Source organism: Aristolochia californica, unplaced genomic scaffold, assembly GCF_029961685.1.
Source record: "Aristolochia californica isolate CCGP_79_NKW_82.1479 unplaced genomic scaffold, dmAriCali1.0.hap1 SCAF_6, whole genome shotgun sequence".
NCBI lineage: Eukaryota > Viridiplantae > Streptophyta > Magnoliopsida > Piperales > Aristolochiaceae > Aristolochia > Aristolochia californica.
This window is the reverse complement of record NW_027182257.1, coordinates 39,122,160-39,150,159: the sequence shown is the minus strand read 5'-3', so window position 1 is coordinate 39,150,159 and position 28,000 is coordinate 39,122,160. Positions and strand designations below refer to the sequence as shown.

At 36.8% G+C, this 28,000-nt stretch overlaps 1 protein-coding gene across 3 annotated transcripts in view; it reads right to left on the bottom strand.

The window, feature by feature from the left end:
• The window catches only part of LOC137934721 (succinate-semialdehyde dehydrogenase, mitochondrial), a 44,642-nt gene extending 19,079 nt beyond the window's left edge, over positions 1-25,563 (bottom strand). For all 3 annotated transcript variants that reach the window (XM_068779223.1, XM_068779225.1, XM_068779224.1), the window contains exons 1-13: positions 25,278-25,563; positions 25,030-25,143; positions 24,827-24,926; positions 24,331-24,379; positions 19,649-19,736; positions 19,447-19,557; positions 5,246-5,308; positions 5,058-5,168; positions 4,814-4,879; positions 4,592-4,669; positions 4,301-4,378; positions 2,093-2,159; positions 1,669-1,754 (exon numbers count right to left, since the gene is read on the bottom strand). In XM_068779223.1, coding sequence (XP_068635324.1) covers positions 1,669-1,754; positions 2,093-2,159; positions 4,301-4,378; positions 4,592-4,669; positions 4,814-4,879; positions 5,058-5,168; positions 5,246-5,308; positions 19,447-19,557; positions 19,649-19,736; positions 24,331-24,379; positions 24,827-24,926; positions 25,030-25,143; positions 25,278-25,349 — 1,083 coding nt within the window. In that variant the 5' untranslated portion in view covers positions 25,350-25,563. The remainder of the gene's footprint in view (positions 1-1,668; positions 1,755-2,092; positions 2,160-4,300; positions 4,379-4,591; positions 4,670-4,813; positions 4,880-5,057; positions 5,169-5,245; positions 5,309-19,446; positions 19,558-19,648; positions 19,737-24,330; positions 24,380-24,826; positions 24,927-25,029; positions 25,144-25,277) is intronic.
• Between the last annotated feature and the right edge of the window lie 2,437 nt (positions 25,564-28,000).

Here is a 28,000-nt window from a genome sequence, read left to right as displayed (position 1 = left end):
CTCTTCCTTAAGTGGTTTTGGAAGCTCAATTCCAACTTTGTGGCTTTCTGGAAACCGATGGTGGCCTCAAACTGAGGCAAAGTGGATTCTTGATAGCAGCAAGCATAACCTCTCTCCCTCTAGAAAGCACTTCATCGTCTATTCCGGGTCCTCCTGTCAGCTGACAGGTTTTTTGTTGGAAACGGATCAAGTTTCAATTTTTGGACTGATTGGTGGGCAGGAGTTAGGCCTCTTGCCTCTGCCTTCCCCCCACTTCTTCAACTTACTACATGTCTCAACCTTTTCTGTTGCTAATGCTTGGGTTAATAGCTCTTGTGATTTCCACCTAAGACATGATCTCTCTAATGAGGAGACCATTGCCATCTACAGCTTGATCGATGATCTTGGTGCTATCACCATCCAGACTCATGTGACTAACTGGATAATTTGGCTCCCCGATGACAGTGGCAGTTTTTCAGTCTCCTCGGCCTACCGGCACCTCATGGGTTGGACAAGAACCCCTACTACTCATTCAGCTACTACTGCTGACATACTTTGATACGGCGACTCATCGCCAGATCCTCTCTGCCCCTTTTGCAGGATTGAAGAGGAATTTATCTGTCACTTGCTCATGCAATGCTCCTTCACCTGGCAAGTTTGGTCATTGCTTCTCAACAGCTTGGGCCTCCAGTTTTGTATACCTTAGGACCTAAGTACTCTGTGTCTCTTCCCCTCTGGGAAGCGCCTACCCAGATTAGGCAAGCTCCTATTATCTACCTGTGTGCCCCACATCCCTTGGTGCCTCTAGAAGGAGAGGAATGCTAGGAGATTTGAACACACCTATCAGATGGCAATGGAGGTCTCTTGTACTGCCACAGGTCTCATTTCTGCATGGATGCACTCCTGGAAGGGATTTCAACACCTCTTCAGTGTCCCCCTCTGCACCAACTAGAAGGTGATTGCTCATATGTCTACTTCCACCCCATCCCCTTAGATGGTTGCTCGGGGTTCCCTCCCCCCAGCTGGCCACTTCAAGCTCAACTTTGATCAGTGCGCTCTTGGATGTTCTAGTTTGGAAGGGTTTGGAGGGCTTTGGCGGGGTGATTTTCGACGCTAGTGGTACCGCTATTATTTCCTACTCAAGCCCTCTTGGCATTGCTGATTCGACTACGGCAAAGCTATCCGGGCTTCGTCACGGACTCCATATATTCCATGATCATTTCAGCAGTCTGGAAGGAGGTTCTCGGGTTGTCATTAGTTGGTGTTCCTCCTCCACCTTCTCACCCTGGCGTCATTGGTAGATTTATCTTGACATTATGGATTTTGTACACTCTATTCCTTGAACCTTGTCCCATGTTTTCAGATCAGCCAATTCGGTTGCAGATTCTTGTGCTAAGTTGGGTCCCTCCCTTCAATACCTCGTTGTAAGAGAAGGCCTCCCTTAATGTTTCTTTTTCTTTCTTGAAATAAAATCATCACCACTTCAAAAAAAAGGGTTCATGTAGTTTTGCTCTAGGAAAGTCTTTGCAGTAGAAAGTAGATTCTTGGGGTTTATAGATTATAAGAACATGGATGTAGTTTTGATTATTGTTTTCATAATAAATAAGAGAGTAGAGTGTAAACCCTAATCTCTCCCACATTTTTTCCCCCGCAAAGTCCTACAAACATGTATCTCAGAAAGAGGCATACCTGAACCACCCCATCCAATAAGCCATTTCCCACTTGTAGCTGTTCAACGGCATTCACAAATGCATGTGCAAACTTCTCATAAATACCTGAAAGGGCTCTCAAAGTCTTAAGCAGTGCAAAAAAGGTGACAGACAAACCATGAAAATGAACTATAAGAATGGATAAATATAAAATCTTTCAGAACATTGACAACTATACCTAATCTCCAACAAACAATTACACCTAAGTGAACAGAATTAAACTTTATCAGGATGGAGGGATTTAAAATGAGAATAATTGTTGTTGAAGAGCTCCGCTTGATCTTAAGAATATGACAGAAACAGACTCATCTAAATCCTATAAATGAAAAAGGATAGAAACAATGAACATTCTGTACCATCCAGACCTTTTTGTTAAAGCAAAAAAAAAAAAAAAAATATTAAACCTTCTTGCACCAAAATTCTGTTTGCACAGACACATGTTTGTCCACTATTCCGAAACTTTGCTGCAAGCTGTAGCGAAAAAAGAAAAGGACAATCAGCTAATTTGTACCGTACAAATATATCAATTTCACTCATTTGAGAAGCCAATACTTATGCCCCCAACCCCAAGTTCATGAAATAAGCATAGCTTTGTACGTCATGTATAAACATGGTTTATAATCAATAATAGTAATTAACCAAACATGGTTTATAATCCATCATACAATGGTAATCAACCAAACATGGTTTATAATCTGTCATATGATAGTAACTAACCAAACAAGGTTTACAATCAATCATGTGATGGTAATATAACCAAATCTGTAAGGGGGTGGCTCTTCTCTCTTGAGCCCTCCATGGCGTCATTGGTCTCATATCTCCAAAGTGCATCAACCATAAACTAAAAACTAGATTTGTACCATCAAAAGCTGTTTCAATATAAAGAAGAAGAGCCATGGGAGCATAGTAGACAAGTCTATAATAGTTGTGGCTGTCATCATACTAGGTTAGGATAACGTTGTTTTTTTTTTTAAATGGATTTTTTTAATAGTGATTTTGTTAAAGATAACAAGAAGGAATACCTCAAATGAGCAAACAGAACCCACATAGAAAATCCCAGATGCAACACTAATAGTAGGGATGGTAACAGCTTAGGCTAAACAGGGAACATGACCTAACCCTCCCACAATGAAGCAAGGACAGAGGTGGCGTCTAACCTGCAGAGCAATTCCCAACAAATTCCACTACAGAAACCCCAGATGCAATGCAAGAGTAGAGATTCAACATCTTGGGCAAAACAACACTTGACCCAACCTTCCCTCAATGAATCAGGGATTGTGAGATCTAAACTACAGAGCAGAATCGGATTTCATTATAGAATGCCCCACAGATTTTCAGTGGAGGCAGGTTTTGGTGAGACCAACGTGTTTCTCTAAATGATACTTAATTACCTTAATACATTTGGTTGTTTTGATTCTTATTTATTGGAAATAAAGTTGAAGAGGAATTAAAAAACTTGCCAGGTCAAAAATGTCTAGTTAAGAAGTTTAGCATAGAGACATATTTAATACCCTTATTGTTCAAGAAATTGCAATAACATACTAACACAAAAATAAGGTTAATATAGAATAAAGAGTTTTTTGTAAAATTACATACCGTGAAAGTTGGATTCAGATTCAGGTTCATCCCAAAATGACTAGCCGAACTTGGGAAATGTATTTCCAAAAAAAAACTATAAGACTTTTTCATAATATTAACCCATTTGAGATTACTCCCACTAATATCCCCCTCTCATCCAGGTCTACTCAAAAGGAATATGCTTCATATGTGAAAAACACAAACAGGGTACAAATTCAATGGGGTACAAACTGGGTCCAATAAGGCAGATGTCCTACTTTAATGCCATGTTTAAGATTGGGTTTAGGTCCATCCAAAATAACTAGCCGAAATTAGGAGGTCTATACTCAGTTAGACATTTCTTGAATTATCCCATGTGGGATTGTTCCCACTAACACATGGTACATCATCTTTAACTCTTCTGGTCCTTTCGTTACTAACCTGTGATGTTCAAATGATTACTTGTAATGCTGCATTTATTTAGAAATAAAGTTAAAACTAAAAGGGTGAAAAGTTCAATGGAAAGCATAAAAGTTGACGTCATTGCCATTCTTTACCTCTAGCAGCTAAAGTCTCTCTTGTATCTATTGACCTCAGAAAATTAAAACTTACAAAGTTGTGAAATTCAACAAAAAATAAGTAACATATAAGTAAAAAGTCATGTGGATAAGTACCAAAGATGTCACTATCACGTTTCTATCTCAGGAGAATAATGAGAAAGAGATTTATAAAAGAAAACGAAGGTACAATGGGGCCAAAGAGGCCAATTGCATCATCTCTAGTAAATACATAAAACAATAAGTAGCAACAAATGATACAGAAGGAATAACACTAGTCCAAAGGTAGGATATTCCCACAATTAAACATTGTCAGGAGAAACCGGCTCTAGCTAATGAATCTGTGATACTATGCTGATCTAAGAGTGCGGTTGCAAGTGATGGTGAACAAAACAAACTTCCATTCACAATCCTTAATACTAATATTTCCCACTCAAGCAAAACAGGAATTAGATCCTCAATCTAGCATTGAAGTTTATGAAGAAAATTATCGCTTACACAGCCTTTCACTGCTACATCCAAGTCTGCATCATCAAAGATAATGCAAGGTGCATTTCCACCAAGTTCCAATGAGACCTGGTTAACACAAACTCAAAGGAATTAAAAATAAATGATGTTTCTTCTGAAGCCAATAGTTTTTAGTAGTACTTAAGATAAATACTGTGAATCATTAGACATTTGCGTATCAGGAATGTTTCTTAAATAAAATAACATTCACTTAAAATAAAAAATCAGAATAGTAACAAAAGATCGCTTTTCAAGGTTTTGTTAAGAGTTAATGTGCTTTGCCTTCTTAACAGTTCCTGAAGCACCGGCCATCAACTTCTTTCCAACAGCTGTTGAACCTGTGAAGGTGATCTTTCTAACCTGAGACAAATTTTGGCAACATTACCAAAAAAATAATACAAAATGGAATAATTTAAAAAATCTTCATCATATGCTCAGTCATATTCTACAGAGTAGAATTATTCAAAGATGACATATTGAAATATATAAAAATTAAGGAAAAACCTGTGGACTTGCTAATAGAGTGTCTCCAATGTCAGAGGCATTACCCATTACCACGTTAATCACACCCTGGAAAGTAACAAACAAGGAAAGAATTATCATGACGGATATTCTAAATTAGAGTAGAGAAGAGGCAATCACAACGAAAAAGCAAGTTAGATATATCACAACCAAATTACATTGAAAGCAAAAGATGATCAATGACAATTACAAAAATTCTTGAAACAAAAAGAAAGTGAGCCATTACTGGTGGAATTCCTGCTTGAAGAGCAAGCTCCGCTGCAGCTAATGCTGTCAAAGGTGTAAGCTCAGATGGTTTAATAACAACTGTGCAGCCACATGCCAAAGCAGGACCCACCTGAAGAGCATCATTTTTGAGTTTACTCCATATGCTTGAAAATCCAAAGACTAAACCAGATTAAAGAAGTGACAAACCTTCCTAGTGATCATGGCTAAAGGAAAGTTCCAGGGAGTAATTGCTCCCACAACACCAACGGGCTGCAGAATAAAAACAGCAAAATACATAATAAACTACTGATGTAGTACATGCATCAATAAGGAAGAAAAAGCTGAGGAATACATAGAGAAAATCATCTAAACAATTCCGACTACATAAAAGGAAGAGTAACGGAAAAAAAAATATAAAAAGTGACCTAAAGACCACGACTAATGTTTTTCTATTTTTGGAAATTTATAGTTTTGGGAAAGTACTCAATTTTAGTAGTCTTTAAATGAAAAGTCAGCAACTATCTACCTTTAATAGTTGTTTTCTAAAAAAACTCGAATAGATGCAGAGTGTTCAACAGTCCCTTGTTATTTTGAGGAAAGCGCAGTTTTATTGAAACAGCGTGAAGGCAAGAAACATCAAAAGGTGGGATTGGTTCTCACAATGAGAGATTGAAGAGAGGCCCCCTCCCTATCAAAAGCATCAACAATACAATTGGCAGAGTTATGGACATGGCCCATTTACAAACAACAAGATGTATTCGTGGCCAGCTTGGAGTAGACCCCATCTGCCCTTTCTGCCATGCAAATGAAGAAAATGTTAGTCACCTGCTTCTATTGTGCACATTCTCCAGGGGGATTAGGACGTCGATACTTAGCAAAATTGGGCTCCATCTTTGCTTCCTAAAGGACTTGGCCGCCACCTGCCGAATGCTTGTAGGGACTCCAATCCCCGATCTTGGAAAATTGATGATCTCTGCCTTCTCTACATTCATCCCCTGGAGTGTTTAGCTAGAACGCAATCAAAGGAGATTCAATGCCAAATTCAGCACTCAAGATAGGGTCATTGAAACCATCTCAAGCAATATTGCTACTTGGCTTCACTCTCAACAAGCCTTCTCCCCCTTCTCGGGATCATCCATCAGAAATAATTGGAGGTGCATTGCCCAGCTCCACACTTCTTCGAAGCCCCCCGTTATCTGTGACTGGACCCCGCCACCTGCTAGTGTCCCTTAAGTTGAATTTTGACAGATCTTCTCGGTAACCCTGGCTTATCGGGTTTCGGCGGCATGATTCGTGATTCTCTTGGGAACCAGATCGTCTTCTTCTTCAGCCCTCTCGATATTGCGAACTCCACAACGGCCGAGCTTCAAAGCCTTCTTAATGGGCTTCGTGTTTTTCGTGATCATTGCTCCGGGCCAAGCCTGATCGAGGGAGACTCCAAGTTGTGATCAGCTGGTGTAAGAATGTATGTTTGTCTCTGTGGCGCCATTGGGATGCCTTTTTTAAAATTTTGGATATTGTCAATCTTTTTGACTATTTTTGGTCTCTCATTCCGAGATCAGTAAATTTTGTGGTTGATGCTTTAGCCAAGCAAGGAGCCTCCTTGCAATCTCTTGTTGTTAGGAGTTAGCTCCTCTTTTTTGCTCTCTTAATAAAATCACACTTCATAAAAAAAAAAAAAAATGCTAAGCTGCCAAGGGGGTCTTTGGCACCAAAGCACCAAGCGATTACATTAGTATAATCCCTATCAACGTAAGTTGTCCTTGAAATCTGCTCCAAAAGACCAGCAAGCCATGTCTGAGTGGCCAAAGCTCTACAAAGGTCGAATCAAAGGCACCAAGGGGGAAGCAAAAATGTTAGAGTCTCCCCCAACGCCCAAAGATGTCGAGATTGTTGACCGAGAGTTGAATCTCATCCATATTTTAATGATAATAAAACTTAATCGAACAAACAATTGCAAATTTAGCATATTGAATTTTTGGAAAAGATAAGTATTTCACTAAGTTGTTGAATTTGAGTACAATGAGCATCTATCTATAACAAAGGAAAATAAGTAGAATCCAATTACAATTAAACTATTTTTGTCCCAGTTACAACCAAAGTTAAACACTAGAAGATAAATAATTGAATAATTGAATAATTGAACATAAATAAAAGACTAATATAACTAAAACATTTTTAACTGAGATTCTTTCGTGAGAACTCCCCCTATGAGACTCTTGTAAGACTCTACCATGTTAATTCTGGCTCTGTGAGACTTCTTGTTGTGAAAGTCATGTAAAACTCTTCCATAACTGCTCTTCAACACTCCCCCTAAAACTAAAAGTTTATAACTTCAACTTGAAATGTAAATGATTATTGGTCTTCAATCTTCATGGGTTAAAAATTTTTTCATAGATGTAAAATTTTCATCTTTTTTTCTCTCCCTTTCTTAAATATTTTGCTCACATAAAAATTCACAATATGTGGAACAACATATCTATTTCTTGTACTTCTTCTTCAACTACCCCCCCCCCCCTCCTCCTCTCAAACTAGGGATAAAAAAGACAAAGAAACCCAATTTGGACAAAAGACAATATGTGAAAAGAAAATCACTCTTAGTTGCACGACAAAGCTCCATAAACCAATCAAAATGGTCATAGTCTAAAATACACTTTGCTCAATTTCAAAGGCAGAAAAATGCCCCAATTTATAGCACCAACAAAGAGACTACTGACTTTTTAGCAGTAGCTCAAACACAACTCCTATACTTATTAGGGTAGTGGGCTAGGAATTCCTCTAAAATAAAAACACAAGATGATAAACTGAAGAAATACTAGAGGAAAATAACTTTAATCGGAAAGAGGCGACTATGCTACTCACATACTTCCAAACGCATCCAGAATGTAACCTTTAAAAAAAAAAAAAATAGGGGAGACTATAACAGTAGAACTTAATAAATTTGACCCAATATAACTTTTTTGGGGCAATAACTTTACTCGCAATGAGGCGACTATGCAACACTCATACTTCCAAACGAATTTTGAATGTAACCTTTAAAAAAAATTAGGGGAGACTATAACGGTAGAACTTAATAAATTTGACCAAATATAACTTTTTGGGGTGACCACAATATATTAGAGATGACAATGCGGAAGATACACAACCAACTAACAAGAACTTAAAAATTGAAAACAACAACCAAGCAGGATATGCATACCTTGAATGAACACATCATGGAATGATTATAACTAACCAAAAATCTTTGATTAGAAGAGAAATTTACCTAAAAAACTAGGACTCCAAGAGAAAAGGAAATTCAATTCACCCAAAGTAATTTCTAAAAAAAGATAAATATTTCGCTAACTTGTTGTAATATGAGTACAGTGAGTCTCTATTTATAATAGAGGAAACTAAGTAGAATCCAAATACAATTAAACTACCCTTGTCTCAATTACACCCAAAGTTAAACAAGAGAAGATAAATCCTAGAGCAATTGAATAACTGAACAAAAATAGAAGACTAACATAAGTAAAACACCTTTAACTGAGACTCTTCTGTGAGACCTCCTCCTTTGAGACTTCTGCTAGACTTTAGAATGGAAGTTTAGAGTCCAATTTTTCTAGAAAATCTCAAGAACTCTATCCATAAGAGAGCAGTCCCAAATCTTCAAAATTGAGGTACAAATGAATATTTGGAGCTATAGGATATTTTGCATTCATAACATGTTTTACCGATGCATGCCCAACTTTCAAAGAATCACTTAGGACAAACATTTATCATGCTTTGAAGCCTAGATTAGAAACCTGGCTTTGACCTGATCGATCATAGTCTATCAAAGATCAATCATAGTCTGCCAATGATCGATCATCCAAAATCTGCATTGGTTGTAAATATAAAGCATAATCAATTAATAAGTGTGATTGATAGATCAGACATAACTTGCCTAGAATGTGCTATAAAGCATGATCAATTGATCCCCTTGGACTGATCAATCGATCCCCTTGGACTAATCGATCAATCTTATCGGAGCATTGAAAAATTATAAAAATGATCGACCATACCAATTGTATTGATCGATCACACAAAAGCATGCCTATGAGGGCCACAATGCATGATCGATCACACAAAAGCATGCCTATGAGGGACACAATGCATGATCGATAAAACATAAGTCATTGATCAATCATACATGGTTTTGCATAGCCAATAGGATTAATGGATTATCAATCAATCTAGGTAGATTGCTCGATCTATCTAGGTAGACAGACCGATCAATCTAGGTGGACTGATCAATCAACTTAAAATGTCTAATCTACCAAACAAGCATTGATCGATTAAATCAGCTTATGGTCTGACAAAAATATAACCATAACACACGATTGATCGGTCATTACTTTACATTGATCGATCATTGAGTTGTCAGTTTTTTGTAAACGGCTAATTTGGCTTAGTGAAGCTATAAATACCCCACCAAACATGCCTTAGAGATGTTATTGAGCATTTATTGTCAAACCTACCTTATTCAAAGCATTCAACACTTAAATTTCATTTCAAAGTCCATTTTTGCGACAAAAAGAGCCAATTACTTTGCAAAATTCTCATCTCTCTTAAATTTCTCCTTGCACTTCATTAAATCAAGCTCCAAATTCATTTCTACTCGTGCTTCAAAGTTGGAGATTTGGAGATTCCAAAGGAGAAGGTTCTCTCCACCGAATACAAAGAGTGTAAGTTTTTTTTCTTTTGTATTTTTATATTTCTAATTCATAGGTTGATCTAAGACCTTTAATTCTAGATAGACGAGTTTGCTAGAGATAGAATCAAGCTAAATCTTAGGAAAGATTATTGTAATCAGCATACACGTGGCTTAAAAGAGAGTTGGAATATCTTTTATGTAAATTTTAGCTAATAGAGTTAATTAGTGAAATTTCCCAATTAAGGGTTCTTGGGCAATGAATGCCACTATGGGAACATTCCGAATAAAACATCTTTGTATTCATTGTGGTGCGTGCATATTTTATATTACAATTGCTTTAATTTCAAATTCACTCCTCCCCTCTAGAAAAGCCACCTGGTGCCAATAGAGATTACCAAGCGAGGAGTCATCAAAGTTGAGCTTGATGCAGCTCAATACAGGAGCCTAGACCACCAAGGGAGGGATTTCAAATGCCAAGGGACGGTAGCAACCTACACCTAGTTCCTTTTGAGGTAATTGCAACAAGTATCTTCAAAAAACTCTAGCAAGGCTAGCCAAGAGATTGTTGACACAGCTCCCCCCCTAGGTGCCACTGGCCTACCACAGATCGTATTGTTGACATTGTATCTTCTATCCATTGTAATTGGAATCTCATTCCTAGATCAGCCAACTCTTTGGCTAATAAATTGGCTAAATTCGGAACTTCCCAGCAATCTCTCATTGTTTGGAAAGGCTTTCCTCCTTTGTAATTTGCTCTTTTGAGCTTTTGTCTTAATAAAAAAACAGCATCAATTAAAAAAAAAGGCCAATAGGGTTAAGAAGCCGGTTAATCAACACCCTTCCAGAGAGAAACTTGCTGAAATTGCTGTTGGTTCCTCCCTAGGGGATGAAAGCAAGGCAAGCCTTGAGCATTGTTTTTCCAAAGAAGGGAATAAGGAAGATCCATGCTGATTAGGCCACCAAGTGAGTTGGGATGTAAAGCAAGATATCAAAGAACTTGAAGAAGAAACTCCAAATTCGCCAAGAAAATTTGCATTGGATAAGTGATCAGTCATCTCCTCCGTATGGGCACAGAAAAGGCAAATCAGGCAAGGAATGAGGGTCTCCTACAAATAAGGTTGGCTTTAGTCATGTTAAGGAATAGTCCCACATGGATTAGTGAGTACAAAGATCTTGAGTTTATTAGTTGGGAAAGAGGCTTCATAAGTTGGCTAGTTATTTTGGGATGAGCCTAGGACCCCCAACTTCACATGGTATCAAAGCAGGTACTCATATGTGGGCCTCAACCCAAATTATCCACTTGTAGAGCCACAAAAGAGAGCCTACACGTGAGGGGGAGTGTTAAGGAATAGTCTCATATGGATTAGTGAGTATAAAGGTCTTGAGTTTATTAGTTGGAAAAGAGGCTTCCTAAATTGGCTAGTCATTTTGGGATAGGCCTTGGACCCAACTTCACAATAATCTCGTCATGTAACGCACTTCAAATGCAGAATTGGACTTTTGGAGGGGTAGAAAGGGTCTAAGCAGTAGCTGCAAAATGAGTCATGTTGCCAAGCAATGATAACAGGCTATAGCAAGAAGCCAAAAGAGAATTTCCCATCTGGACTGGGGCACTAGATCATCCTATCAGCACTGGACTGCTTGATGTAATACTGATTAATGAGGAGGGTAAGGTTACTAAAATCAACAGCTTTGACATCATTTAGTCTCTGTGGAAGTAGGAACTCCAATTTGTATTCTGCAGATTGTTGTTGGTGATGAAGTTAGCCAGCAGCATTCTAAGTTCTGGCCACATATTAGAGCTGAGGGGAGGAGGTCTTCAGAGGCTCACTAAGCAGCCATTTGTCAAGACAAAATCGGAAGATAATACTATCACCAGTGTAAAGACGAACATTTTGAGCAAAGTGAACAAAATTCTAAAATATAATCTCCAAACAGTAGAAATGCGATTAGGAGATCCTGCCCCAAAGAACCAAAAGCCATCCATATACCCCATTCTTTTAGCCACCAGATTGACCCAAGGAAGATTCTGACAAGTGTTCAATCTCCAACACCACTTAGACAGGAGAGCCCGGTTTATATGACGAATGGTCCTTATGTCCAGACCACCATTATTTTCAAGCTAGCAAACCTCGGCCCAATTTACCAGATGATGCTTGAACCCTACAACAGTCCCTTCCCAAAGAAAAATCTACATGATTCTTTTAAAGTATTTTTAACAATCCCTATTAGGAGAGTTTTTTTTTTTTCGAAAGCATTTAGATAAACACAAGAGATCTAAAGGGAAGGAGAGAAGAGAGGAACTTTAGCTCTAAAGAGAGGGGAGAGAAGAAACCAAGGGAGAGAAAGAAGAGAGGAGCAAGGACAAATTTGAGCCAAGAGGTAGAGGTTTGAATGCTCTACCCATTCCTTGAGGTTGTATTTATAATTGTGTGAAGGTGTTTACAATAACTGCAATGCCCATAAGGCTACATGCTTCAAAAGAAAAAAGACATAAGAAGACATACACCAGCTTGCATAATTACAATTTTTTTGAAAAAGTACCGAAAATTTTGAAAAATCGACTTTTTGCGCTCGCGAGGATACGATCATAATTACAATTATATGTCGTCTCTATGAAAGTTCTCCTTATTTACTAGTCATATCACCCTACACACGTGGGTACCTTTTAACACTCCATCTCAAACAGGTGTTTGTAACTTCACTTGCAAATAATCTTGGTCAAGCAACTTGTGTGCTTAAAAAAAAAATAATTGCCTTGCTTAGATTTATTATGCTCTAGTTTACATTTTGCTTTCATTTTGTTCTCCCCTTACTCGGATATTCTAGCCACATAAAATTTTGAAAAATCGACTTTTTGCGCCCGCGAGGATACGATCATAATTACAATTATATGTCATCTCTATGAAAGTTCTCCTTATTTACTAGTCATATCACCTTACACACGTGGGTACCTTTTAACACTCCATCTCAAACAGGTGTTTGTAACTTCACTTGCAAATAATCTTGGTCAAGCAACTTGTGTGCTTAAAAAAAAAAAAATAATTGCCTTGCTTAGATTTATTATGCTCTAGTTTACATTTTGCTTTCATTTTGTTCTCCCCTTACTCGGATATTCTAGCCACATAAAATTTTATTATTGCAACACATGGAATTCTTCATTATTGGTTACCTCAAGCTCGGGATCTCTCTGTTCTTTACCAAGAAACCCAGCTTGCACAACATAATGGTCAGAGAAGAAAAATCACTCCTAGTTGTACGACAAAGCTTCATACACCAAAACTTTGACGGCTCGTCTCTTGGTAATCCATGGATTTCGGGATTCAGAGGAGTTATTTCAAACCATTCCGACAATCAGCTTTTCTCTTATGTCGGCCCTCTAGGCATATCCGACTCTACATCTGCAGAGCTACATGGCCTCCTCTCCGGTCTCCGCATCTTCAAAGACAATTGCAGCGGTCCTCTTCATATCGAAGGAGACTCAAAAGTGGTTATCGGATGGCGTAAGAGTGCTTCCCCTCCCCCGTGGCGGCATTGGGATACCTTTCGAAAAAATTTAGAAATTACCTCAATTGTTTCTTGTATTTGGACTCGCATTCCAAGATCCGCTAATTCGGCAACAGATGTGCTTGCCAAGCAGGGAGCTAACCTACAATCACTGGTTGTAAGGGACTTGCTCCCCCAATGTTTGTAATTTTCTCTCGTTTTATTAATACATCTTTTTCAAAAAAAAAAAAAAAAAAAACTTCATACACCAGTCAAAACGATCATAATCTAAAACATACTCCACTAAATTTCAATGGCGAAAAAACAGCCCAACATTAGACCACAACAAAGAAACTACTCACTTTTTAAGAGTAGCTTAAACACAAATCATCCCTTGAGTGATGAATAAAAGACTCAACTCATGCTGGATGTTGGGCATACTTTTATACTTTTTAGGTAGTGGGTAAAAACACAAGATGGTAAACTAAAGAAATACAAGAGGGAAATAACTTCAATTAGAAGAAGGTGACTATGCAACACACATACTTCCAAACAAATCTAGAATGTGAACTTTCTTTTTCTTTTTTGAAAAACTAGGAGAGACTATAATGGTAGAATTAAATTAATTTAACAAATTAGACCAAGTATGACTTTTGGGGGGAGACCAAGTTTGACTCAAGAGGCAGATTAAAAAAATACCTCTATCAACGTGATGATTGAGTGTCCTGGGCCAGCTAAAGCAGGTAGTGTGTTCAGAGGTCACAATGGAAACCCTATCTTTCTTATGCTGGTCCGATGGGCATTGCTGATTCTAATACTGCTGAAGTTAGTGCTCTGTTGTTCGGCCTCCAAATCTTTAGGGATCATCTCCATGGCAAGTTAATCATTGAAGGAGACTCGAAGACGGTTATTAGTTGGTGTTCCAAAGACAGCTTCCCCCCTTGGCGCCACTGGCCCATCACTGATAGTATTGCTGACATTGTATCTTCTACACATTATAATTGGAATCTCATTCCTAGATCAACCAACTCTTTGGCTGATAAATTGGCAAAATTCGGAACTTCCTAGCAATCTCTCATTGTTTGGGAAGGCTTCCCTCCTTTGTAATATGCTCTCTTGATCTTTTGTCTTAATAAAAAGCAGCATCATTTCAAAAAAAAAACATGATGATTGAGAAAACTTTAAAAAATATATTTAATAAAAAAGTTTTGAGATTAAACATAATAATAAAAACTTTTTAAACATAAACTTCTCATATAAGGCAAATACTTTTTAACACAACTTGACCAATTTGGAAAGAAATATTCAAGAGATAAATTTTGGAATAAGGGATGTTTTATGACACTAATATTTGGAATTTCGAATGAGAAAACAAGACTTTCTATTTCAAAATTTTCATACTTTGTCAAAAAGGAAACCAAACTCATACGGGGAAAGACTTCTCTTACAAAAATTAATGTGATGTGAGATCAAAGAAAGAAATGTTTTAATGAAGGAAAGATGCTCAAGTTGGTAAAATCTTGACTAGAGTTTGAAAACAAATAGGAAACTTAGCCAACATTAGCAACTCAAAAGTGAAATAAAAAATTTGGCTTAAATTTGGGTTTTCGCATCCAACAGGATACCAGCATGACCTCTGATTCTTTCAATGTGGATATCTCTCTCTAGAAAGATCAGATTGAGAAACGGTTTATTAGGATAGAAAGTAGACTCACATAACTTTTTTTGAGATATAATTCTCAAAATAAATTCTCTATCATGTTGGTATTTCTGCTGCTACACGAAAATTTTGTGTTGCTTAACCTTTGTTGCTTCAAATGTCGATTTCTCTTTCTAGAAAAATTTGATTTCAATGATTCTTTTTGAGTTGGAAACTAGACTCAACGATCTTTCCAACGGTGTATAATTTGCTATATGAAACATACAGTAGGAGAGTGAAGCATCAATGAAAAACAGTAATTTAGAAAGAAGACTAAAGGAAAAACGAGAAACTCCTCTTTTTTCTTTTTCTTTTGCTTTTTATTCTTCTTCTTCTTCCCCCCTTTCATCTCCATCTTCTCCTTTTGCATGTCAGATATTTGCCCGCTCTGATACCATGCTGATTTTTAGGGCCAACACATAAACACAAAAAATTTGAAAGGAAGGAGAGAAGAGAGGAACTTTAGCTTTAGGGAGAGAAGAGAGAAAAAACCAAAGGAGAAAAAAAGGAAAAGAAAGAGGTGTAAGAACATATTTGAGCCAAGAAAAGAGGCTTGAATGCTCTACCCAAAGCCTTGAGGTTGTAATTGTGTGAAGGTGTTTACAATGACTACAATGCCCTTAGGGCTACATGCTTAAAAAGGAAAAAGACATAAGAGGACATACACCATTTTGCATAATTACAATTCTATGCCATCTTTATAAAAGTTCTCCTTATTTACCAATCATGACACCCCTACACGCATGGGTACCTTTTAACAGGCTTTTAATGAAACGTGTCTTTTCTTAGAAAGTTAATAATAATAATCACTTTAAGAAAATCTTAAAGATAGTAAATCTATCGTTGGCTATTTTGACTTATTAGCTGCTGAAATTCTTTGTTCGGCAAGTAGTACAACTGTACATAGAAAAATTAGTCCTAAAAAAGCTCTTTTTTTATGTAACCTTGGATCTAGATTAGAAGAAAAATACAATTTTGCTTTTAGTTGTGAAGCAGCTTCATTTCTCTATCTCATTGTTAAGAATAGTATATTAGTGATTTTTTCGCATGTTAGCTTCTAGCTACAAAACAACACTTGCAATTTCAGCTCAACTCCTTGAACTTCAAATCCAAAAATCTCAAAGTCAAGTTGGATAACCCACATTTCAGTCGAAACTCAACTTTATCTTTAAAATTTTAGCAGCCTCAACTACACAATAATAATGCATATTCATAAGGAACTAAACCAATGAAGAATTTATTGCTACTCATATTGATGATCAAATTGGAAAAAAATAATATCTTCAATCTGGAAAAAGAAATGAAAAATAGAAGACCTACCTTCCTTCAATCAACTATTGTAAAGGAAAACAAGAACAGCAGAAATTAACCGATCTGACAGCAAAAAGAGGAGGCCATATTAAGTTTATTATAGTTGGAAACACAGCAAGAAACTGTCTTCATTGTTCAAGCTTCAATTTCCTCTTCAGAATTTTTTTTTTGTACAAAAGGGACTCAACAATAACATTCTCATTTATATTTTTTTATTGTTCCCTGCTTTGTAAAGCGCCTATTTATCCCATCATGTATCTCTGTTGACTGTTACCGAGAGATCAAGATAAGCAATAAGTAATTTCTGCAATCTCTCTTTAGTGCCTATACAAATTACATGACCCTACGTGATTGTTTGATCAGGTTTTCTCACTTTTCTCACAGAAATGAACGGTTTCACCATATCGAGCAGAAAAAATGATTCCATCACTATCTCTGATTTCATTCCAGAGAATTTATGGAAACGCTTCTCAAAATTTTGGAATTTTGAGAAATTATAGAAACTTTTCAAGGATTTTGGGATTTCCAAAAGTCAAGCATTGCCAACCTTGGCTGCACACTCCCCCAACTGAAGCTTCATGTTTCAAGCTCTATAAGCCAGAACTTCCCCAAACTAAGTATCTTTGAGTTTGACATCTTCTACCTCAACCTGAGGTATCAATCCCAAGCATGCCAAAATCAGGTTAAACTTCCGATTCAGTCTCACTTTCATCTCTCTTTGGCTGACCACCAGCTTTCTCACTCATTTTGAAAGAGTTTGTTGAGGCACCTGAAGTTCCATCAAATTGGCCTCAAATTGGTTGACTCTGGCCATACGCCCATCCATAGACATGATCATCCCATCCATCAAGGATGTAATGGCTCAATTGGCTCTTTTCCTCTCCATCTGGGTCTAGGTTGTGAGCACCAAAGAATGATCCAGTATTTGTTGAGTCGCCTCAAGGATGGGGTTGCCTTGAGGGTGCCTAAGAGCAACAATGCTTTCAGGAAGACTTGGAATGGCCTTGGAGTGGGGTTGAGCTGCGTCAAACAGTTTCTGCAATGTTTCTTGAGAAGACTTGAAGTCACCTTGAAGAAGGTACTTGTCACCCCCAACATTGAACCAGTAGTGGCACAAATGCAGAAAAATTGTTGTCTTCAATCAAACTTAGAGAAAACTGAGAAGATTGGCAAGGCTATGGCCCCCTAAGCAAATGTTTCCAAACATAAACAGAAAGGACGTCAAACTTTTACTTTGCCAAACAGCAACTCAATCCAACAGCAAAAACACTTGGACCATCAATTCCCTGATAGCAATTGGTTACAAACCTAGGCTCGGTAGCAATTATCCAAGCTTAAACTTGTAACCATGTCCTTGACTGAGGCTAGAGTTTTGGCATCAAACATAAATAAAAAAGGAGAAACAAAAGAAATTTTTTAATGGATTTCAACATTGGTCCACTCTCTTGAAGGTGTTCTTATTTTTATACCCATGAATTACTACAGCTTGAGTGGGTCCCAGAAGCTTGTGAAAATCCAACCTTTATACTTGATGAGAGGTAGTAGAGTTTGGAGTATCTCTGTGATTAATACCATTTTTATGTTTATAATTTTGCCAAGGGTATACATGTCTTTTAATTGTTTTTCTTTTTTGGAGAGCTAAGTCATTAAGGGCACAACAATCATAGCCCTCATATATTGTTTTAAGGTCAGATAATGACCTAACTATAGATTATGGAGAATTATGGCCGTCTGTGACTGCTGCAGCATCTCTTCCCTCTTTCTCTTCTTCGATCTTCTTCAACCTGGTGTATTCTCTCTCAACACAGTATCAGAGCAGTAAACAACTACATCAAGTATGATCTTCTTCAATATTTCCCCTTCTTTTCTATTGAATAGAAAAAAATCCCACATTGGAAAATGAAAAAAAGTTAATAGGTTATATAGTTGAGCAACAGGCCTCCAAAGTGGCTAGTCATTTTGGGATGGAACCGAGCTCAACCCAAAAAACTCAAAATTTTCCTTTCCCTATTCTTCTTTCTTATTCCTACAGCCTATCCAGGTTGTTGCTTTGATAGCTGCAACTCTCCGGGTTCTGTTTTTCTTACGAGTAATGACTAGTGCCTGGCTATGATCTTATGATATAATTCAGTGCCTACCTACCCTCTCACTGATAAATAAGCATCAGTGAGAGTGATTTTCAGACTAAAAATTGTCTCTTTATTAATATGTGACTGTGTGCATCAGCCCTACTAGCAGCTGATAAGTTAAAGTTCGATTCATACACCAAGTTTGATACTGTTTTGTCTACTGGTGTCTAGTTATTTCTCATTTGTGGCTTCTTAAGTGGCATAGTATATTTCTCACATGTAGCAACTTGAATTATGGCTGAATCAAGTGGTGTGAAGCCTGCAAAAGTTGATGAAAGGGACAGTCGTATTTCTCAAATTACCACGGTTTAGTTGAATAATATGAATTATGTAGTTTGGGCATAAGCTGTTCAATTTTTTCTTAGTTCGAAGAAGAAGTTGAAATTTGTAGATGATGAGCCTCCTACAACTCATGCAGAAGAATTGGAGAGACAATAACACTGTTATGGCAGTGCTATTGAACAGTATGAAAGCACAAAATTCTTAACCAAGTGGGCTTTAACAAGACTACTTGGGGGATATGGACTACTTTGCAAAAGTGGTTCTCATAAGATGATAATATGTTGAGGATTTATGATTGTACATGAAGGCTTTTATGATGCAGCAGGGTGATTAGTCAGCATGTGGCAGGAACTCTTATTGTCACCTGCTGGTGGCAGATGAGAAGACCTTGGAGAAGCAAAGAGAAGCACTTCAGGTTGTTAGTTTGTATAGAGCCATTAACCAAACATGATTCAGTTAAATCTCAAATTTTGGCCAGTTCTACATCACAATCTTACGAATAGACATGTCCTGGTTTGTTGAGGGCAGAGCCTGCACTTTGTTCTGCTGTTAAAGAGCCACCAAAGGGAGATAATTCTTCTGACCTAATTACCAGTTTTAATCTCAATGTCAGAGGTCATGGCGGAGGTCCAATATTTTTGCCAAATCTAAACTGCCCGTAGGAGCTAAAACAAGATTATCAACATTCACAAGACCAAGTTAATATGGGTATTCACCCATAACTCTTCAATACACTAAGAAATTTGAAAGAAAAAAAAAAACAACAAGAAAAAAGTGCACAACAAGATTAAATTAGTTAATGAGAAGTATGCATGTTATTGCTTGCCTGTTTCAAAACAAGTAGCCGACGATCCCCTAATGTAGGGGGAACTATATCACCATAAACACGCTTTGCCTCCTCTGAATAAAACTCGATAAAACCAGCGCCGTAAGCAACCTGTAGATTTAAATCTCACAATATACCTGGATTGAAATGACTTGAAGTTGAAATGACAAAATATGCATAGGAAAGGATCATATAAAAATACCTCACCCAAGGCCTCCTTTAAAGGTTTCCCTTGCTCCATTGTTATAAGAAGTCCAAGATCCTCCTTGTGTGAAATCAATAAATCATACCTTCAAGAAGCATGTGAAGAATAGACCATTGAGGCACATTTGCTTCAGAAAACAGGTTTACAAGCTCTATAACGAAAAAAAATGCACCTTTGTTGTTTAATCCTTCATCCAAATTATTTTTGAGGACCAAGGATCATCTTTTTATAAGAAGCCTTCCACAGAGGACATTAAGTAACATAATAAAACAGAATCTATTAAAAACCGTCCCATTTGAAACTTGACTATCTCCACTCAGAGCTCCAAAAAAATTTTGAGAAAAGGTGTTGTATATTCCCAAGCGCAAAAGAAAACAATTAAGAGAGGAACCCTCATACAACAAAGGATTGGAGAGAAACCCCTTCTTTAGTTAACTCATCAGGTACACCATTAGCAGATCTCAAAATGTGAGCCCAATTACAAACATAGTTAGGACTAACATCTTGGATTTCATAAATTGTCTACGAATAACGCCATCAAGGGGTTTTTTTCCTAAAGCACCAACTAATGACACTTTTAGAATCCCTTTCTACATGAAGAAAACCCCGATAACTGCTGTGAAAAATATGAAAGGCCCTTGTGAACAGCAAGGAGCTCTGCAGTGATGGAATCAGCATGCCAGCCAAGACCCCCAAAGGTAGAAAGATTTCACCATTGCATTTCTGAATACGCCACCAAACCTGACATACTCTGAGTCACCCAAAGATGAGCTATCAATGTTTAACTTCAACACTTCAGGAGTTGGGCAAGACCATTCCATGATTAATGGCGCTCTTCCTTGAGATACATTAACAACATGTAACTAATTTGAACGCATCTGATCCTCACTAATGTTGGTGAAATGGATGAGCTATCAATGTTTAACTTCAACACTTCAGGAGTTGGGCAAGACCATTCCATGATTAATGGCGCTGTTCCTTGAGATACATTAACAACATGTAACTAATTTGAACGCATCTGATCCTCACTAATGTTGGTGAAATGGCCTAGAGAAGAGAGTCAATGCACCAAGTGAGTATAGGGCAATAGCTCACACTGTCATTGAGTTAATGTGGGTGAGATCTGTCTCACAAGGATTAGGCTTCTACCAAAATGAACTTATGACCATGGTCTATGACAATCAAGCAGCTATCTTTATTGCTAGTAATCTAGTCTTCTATGAGAGGATAAAACACATAGAGGTAGACTATCACTTTATTTGGGATGACATGATGAAGAAGGAGTCAATCACCGCATTTGTTCGATCTGGAAATCAACTTGGAGATGTGTTTACTAAGATGCTGGGAAAGACTGAATTTTTGGTTATCTGTAACAAGTTGGGCCTCTTAGAGATATACGCTCCAGCTTGAGGGAAAGTGTTAGAAAACAAGTCTGGGTATTTTGGTCATTTCATCACATCAATGTATTTATTCTTCTATGTAATCTTGTTCCACATGTTAAATTGTATCTATGGTTCAAGTTCCATGAACATAGGACATAGAATGGGAGATATAAGGAGATAAGGTTTGATAGTTTAAGGGCATTTTTTTAATTTACAAAGACTCAAGCTTTTCTCCTTTCTCTGCTTTCTCCCTTCCTTCTCTCCTCTCTTCGACTCCACAATCTTAAATTTTTACAGTATCTAAAAAATCAGACTACGAGGAGAGAAATTGCAGGCAATCATCATTCATGGTTAAGAAAACAAATCATTTATGCCCTAGGAGTAATACATGTCAAATATACAAAAACTTCCAATTGTATGTGTTGTGTGAAGTTGGGTCCAAAGCCCATCCCAAAATGACTAGCCAACTTAGGAAACCTCTTTCCCAACTAATAAGCTCAAGATCTTTATACTCACTAATCCATGTGGGACTATTCCTTAACACTCCCCCTCACATGTAGGCCCTCTTTTGTGGCTCTACAAGTGGATAGTTTAGGTGTAGGCCCTCTTTTGTGACTATGCAAGTTGATAGTTTAAGTGTAGGCCCTGTTTTGTGGCTCTATAAGTTGATAGTTTAGGTGTAGGCCCTCTTTTGTGGCTCTACAAGTTGATAGTTTCGGTGTAGGTCCTCTTTTGTGGCTATGCAAGTTGATAGTTTAGGTGTAGGCCCTCTTTTGTGGCTCTAACAGTGAATAGTTTAGGTGTAGGCCCTCTTTTTGTGGCTCTACAAGTGGATAGTTTAGGTGTAGGCCCACATATGAGTACCTGCTCTGATACCATGTGAAGTTGGGTCCAAGGCCCATCCCAAAATAACTAGCCAACGTAGGAAACCTCTTTCCCAACTAATAAACTCAAGATCTTTGTACTCACTAATCCATATGGGACTATTTCTTAACATGTTGAAAAGCAGATATGGAAAAGTTTTTCATGACTCTCACAGCAGGAAGTCTCACAGAGCCAAAATTAATATGGTGGTCTTACAGTTCTCACAGGAAGAGGTCACACAGAAGAGTTTCAGTTAAAAGGTGTTTTAGTTATTTTAATCTTCTATTTATGTTCAGTTGTTTAATTAAACTAGGACTTATCTTTAAGTGTTAGACTTTGGGTGTAATTGGGACAAAGGTAGTTTAAGTATAATTGGATTTTACTAATTTCCTCTATTATAAATAGAGGTTTATTGTACTCAAATTATATGAAGTCAGTGATATTTTTCTCTTTCCAGAAATTCAACAATATGCGATCAAGGATGCTAGATCATGTAGTCTGCGAGAACTCCAATTGAGCTCAACAACCACATTGTTGATATATTTAGCACACCCCTTGTCCAAAATCTGAGAAGATAAATGGTGGGTTGAGTCACTGAAGTTCTCTTATTACTGTAATAGTGACTTCTTGCACCACACACCCACAATCGGCCATAGTGGAAGTGTTGGCTCAATTTTTGGGATTTGGAAGCAGGTCTCTCCAACATAGCATTACAAGAGGATTGCTCCTCCCTTGGAAAAAACTGGCTAGGGCATCTAAAAATTTCTACCACCTAAAACCATAATCAGTAGTTTTTGGAATGTATATCCTTGATAGAACCATTTTCTACCTCATATGGACAATATTACACTCCCATCACCCATATCAAAAGGTAGAGATGATGAAAGGTTCCATCCCTAACTCCTTGCTTTGAGTCATCTCCTTCTATTCCAAGCAGAGCGATCTCAACTGATAGACAAAGTGTCCCCCAAATTTCGAAGGAATGACTTCTTGTCCCCAGTCTACCGGGACCTCACACCCTATCTCTCAACCTCGGGCATCTTTCGGTCCCTACTCTCTCTTTCTCCTTAGTATGATTTGCGCTCCTCTATCAAAATTTTCTGGCTCCACCACTTATTCTACCCTCAGATAGCTCAAAAAAACCAGTTATATCTTATTTCTTTTTAGGAAATGGTGTAAAACTTTAAAAACAAGCAAAGGATTACAAGGCCAAGAGGGAGAAACTAGATTCACAACAAGGTGTCGGAGGGAGGATCCCTATTTAGCAAGTTTGTTGGTCATGCCAAAAGCAAACCTTAGTACATTGAATCATGAAATCTGAACAGCTATATCTACAGCTGTCCTAGATTCTCAGATTAAAATGCTTTTGTCTTCTCTCACGAATTTCGGATATGAAAGAAACTTAAGTCCTCTAAAGACAACACAAAGGTAAAGAGTGCTACATAACATGGAAGGGACTCACAACTATAAATTTTAGGTAACCAATACTTAAAAGAAATATGTGAGCTTCACTGCATTTTCAAGCTACTAATCACTCACCCAAAATAAATAAACAATTAATCAAAATAATGCCTTAATTGTTTCCCCATTGTTAGTGCCGATCCTATATGTCTAGACTTATGAATTATGTGTTAGTGGCAGAAAAAACAGGTGGGGTGCATTGCCAAAATTGTAACCATCACACAGACTAATAGCATTTTACAAGCAAAGGCATCTAATTTTTATGAAGATCTAGCTGGGATCAGTAGAAACATCATAGTAGCTGCACCTCCACCAATGATCCTAGCTCTAGTTGTATTGAGTCATTTAGCTACAGACAGAAAAGGATGACCACAAGCATGGCCATCATACATGCTTCCACGGCATTTTATTTGTACTTGTCTTCTATACACATGACAACTGAAAGGCAGAAAAAAAAATTATTTATCTTAAAACAAATGAACAAACTACTACTGGGTGAGAATAAGAATAAGGAAAATCAAAGCCAAGTAGAAAATTATGTAAAGGCACCCTAGATCCATTTTTCATTAAAGACAAACTGAATAAAATGGATTGAAATAAAAAAAAACTTTGTTTACTTTAGATAGACTATTCTAAAAAATCATCATTAGAATATTAGATGGATTAAAGTATATAATTAAATATATTAGATCTCACAAAGAGAAAACTGTCACTCGAAGTTCCAAGTCAATAGAACTACCTTTTTTTTTAAGAAGAAGAAGTGTGTAAATAGATTAAAAGGGAAGATTAAGTACAAACAAACCTAGGTCGAAGGTTTTCCTCCACAATAGAACTACCTTGTTGCAAAACAAGTTATCCTAATTGACTTGAAACAGTAAGATAACAAAAGAAAAGGTTTAAACGTACAAATTTCTCTCCAAGATGATACCTAATAATAACGATTATTATTGACATGGTTAAAATTTCACTAACCATTTCCTTAAACACTTGCTTCTCTCAGATGCAGTGAGTTTGCTCCAAGCTGCACAAAAAAGACAAAGATGAAATAACTTAGTGCACCATCTCCTTTCAAAATGTATTTCACTCAGCCAGCGATTATCATGTTTCTCACTATTTAAATATCCAAAAAACCAAAATACCAACAACGGGCTATTATTTAGCACATCTGAATCCAAAGTACCAACGACCACCATATTCACTATGACTATAAAAACTTTGTTTACTTTATGTATATAGTTAAAAGGAAGATTTGTGTTTTTATATTTCACTTAGTTATTTTATTTTGCCCAAAACTTAACTGATAGTGTAGCAGAGAAAAAGAAGTTTATGTCTTCATACAAGTACTCAAGAATGTAGAATCTGACTTCGTAAGAGTTGCCTCCAACAAGTAACTCAATAATATTTGAATAAACATAATAATTGTTTACTTAAAAGCAATAAACATTCATTAGTAAGGACTGTTTCGTACTTTGGAAAGCATCATAAGCTGAAGAAATGGCATCACTCGTCTCTTTAGCACCCATGCACGGGACGCTAGCGACTACATCACCAGTTGCAGGGTTATGCACCTATCATCACAAGAATTACAGCCACTCACAAACCAGATTATCAAAAGAGAAGGCAAAAATCAATGAAAGACACAACAGAGAACATAATCCTGTATGTTGGAACCTTTATAGACTTCCCATCGTAAGACTCGGCCCATTTTGAGCCGATAAGTCCCTGAGTTCGTAGAAGCCCAGATTCCCTCAAGCGAACAGCAGCACTTTGGGTATCCATGCTCATCTGGCCACACAGAGAGGGGAGGAACTCCGTCATTATTTTAAAACGTAAAAAAGCCATAATCTAAATACTGCAATATTAAATAACACTAACAACAAAAATAAGACGGAGGTCATTTAGAAAGAAAAAGAACTAACTTGGCGGAGTTGCAGAGCAGAAAGAGGAGAAAGAAGCTTAGAGGCACCGAAAGCAAATCGAGACATCGCCATGAAGAGGACTTCAGATCGAAACACCAGAGGCTACACGCAGTATCGGAGTGGCAGCCAATTGCACAGCAAGCGACGAGCTTTCGATCGAACTGTGGGCGTAGCCCTTTTTACATCTGGTCCTTTTTTATTTTGGAAAGCTTTTCCGTTCTAGATTTTGTTCCAGAGGAGAAAGCAACGAGTAAAGAAAGACTCTTGAATCAGGAATCTAGGATGCTTGTCGCCGCACGCACGTAGGCGAGGAGGACGCAGTGGCAGTCAGTGAAGGAAACACACGTGGGCTCTTCGCGCGGGTTCGATTACGGTGATCGTGGTGCACTCGTGAGAGTCCGGTTTCGTTCGGTAACCAGAAGGGACTTGAACTGAAAACATCTGGGAGAGGCAGTGATAGAGATTCAAGAATTTTTTTATTAAATTTAACTCAAATATAACCCAATCCGATTTTAATCCAACTTCATTAATTTATATTTTTAAACAAAAAATATATATATTTAAAATAAATAAATTTAAAATTTTGTATTATTTTAAAAATAAAAATAATATATTTATATTTTTTATAATTTTTAATATTAAATGAACGATAGATTGAACTATACCTTGCAGCGAATATGGCTCAAGCATACAGTTTTCTTACAAGATATTTTTGGGATCAGGTTCTAGAATTTGAATTCGAATTTGATGTTAAATTTGGATTTTAAAAAATTCAATTTCAACTTAACCACCCTTAATGGTAATGTCATGCATTATTAGTGGATTTTGATAAATTTAAAGGTAGTTACATATATATCGAGCAAATCTGCTTGTAAGTACATTAGAAAAATTTATCTTGTTCAAATTATGAAATATGTCCATCTTCTCTTTTAACCTATTTGGTGACAACGGCTAGTTAATACACCCAAAAAACCGATCTGTTAGGTGCGAAAAACTACCGCCTACAAGAGTAGAAGAAACTACTCTGACACTCACTCTACCCATTCTTGACCGCCTCTTACGGGATTCAAATGCAGGACGCAGCGTGCCCAACTTTAATACCATGACAGCGGCTAGCCAATACACCCAAAAAACCGATCTGTTAGGTGCGTAAAACTACCGCTTACAAAAGTGGACGAAACCACTCTCACATAAATAAAATAAAATGGAGGAGCAAGTTTTTTTTTTTTTTTGGTAGTAGAGAATCATTGAAAGGAAATAAAATAAGAGACAACATAGATAAAAAATCATAAAAATATGAAATTTGGAGAGAAAATAAAAGAAATATAAATTTGCCAGAAAATTTTAATCATAAATCTTTTTAAATATTATTAATTTTCTTATCTTTTCCACTTTTCGTATGTATCCAAATATAAGAAACTATATTTTTCTTCAATTTTCTCTCTCATTTTCCATGGGTGTCTAAAAAAGAGAAAAGTTGCATCTTTTATTTTCTTTTATTTTCTCTCCACTTTTTGTGTTCCAAACACAGTTTTAGGGTGGAAAAGTAAATTTAATTAATAAAATATCACAAATAACGATTGAAGCTTTTAACAATAAAATTAAAGACATATATGTTGTTGAAAATAGTAGTCAGTAACCTCATACAATGCAACCTATTAAACTCATTCACTATGACCCTCTCGAACAATTTTAATGTGAAAATAAAAAAACAGGTTTGAAAGCCCTTGAACTTTTAGCACCATTCAATGCAACCTTCCCAAACCGTAAAGGCTTGTTTAGAACCCCACATAAAAGAAAAGAAAAATAAAAGAAAAAAAGGGAGAGAAATGTCTTTTTTGTTGTTAGGTAGCATAGAATATATATTGTTTAGTTATAATATCTTGTATGTGATAATTATTTTAGCAACTAAGCTTGTATTGTATTAGTATAAATTAAAAGGTAAATTTATTAAAAAATTAATTTTTTCTCTCTCTTGGCAACTATTGTAATATTCCATCCATTGTTATTAAATAACAAGATGTGTAAACCATCTTTATCACTTATTAATTGATATATGTAAGATTTTATGGCTAATAGGAGTTGTATTAGGCACATAGGATCAATATATATATATATGATTATACCTAGGTGGCTTTATAATATGAGGGTGAATTGAGATTTAAATTAAAGTTTTTATGATTTTATAAAATGTAAAAGTAAAACAATTAATTAAGCTCACACCACAATAAAAGATAAAATATTTTTTGTATTCTCGATGTTCCCCTATTACTAATCAACACCCAATAACTCACTAAAGTCTTCATTCTCTGTAATAATTCATAATTATCATATAAATCCACTGCTTAATCGCCATCTGAACATTGGGATCTTAAATCCAATGCTTTGATACCATGTTAGATTTAGGATCCCATGATAATACCGTAAATAATCAGCACAAGGTGAGGTGAAGGAGAGAGAAGAGGAACTATTGAGCTTCAATGTTCTATTTGTCTATTCAAGAGGCATTAAAATGGGCTAATATTGTTAAGAGGGCACGTCTTTTTCCCTTTTATTTGAGTTTCTAATTCAAATTGGTCTCAATTTTATACATTTCTTTTACATTCAATACAAATCAAAAGCTCTCGATTAAGCCTTTACCTGGCTCATGAATTCCATACAAGCCTTGGATGAGTCACCTTCACCTTATCTAAGTCAAACTTTTACTTGACTCGGACGAGTCA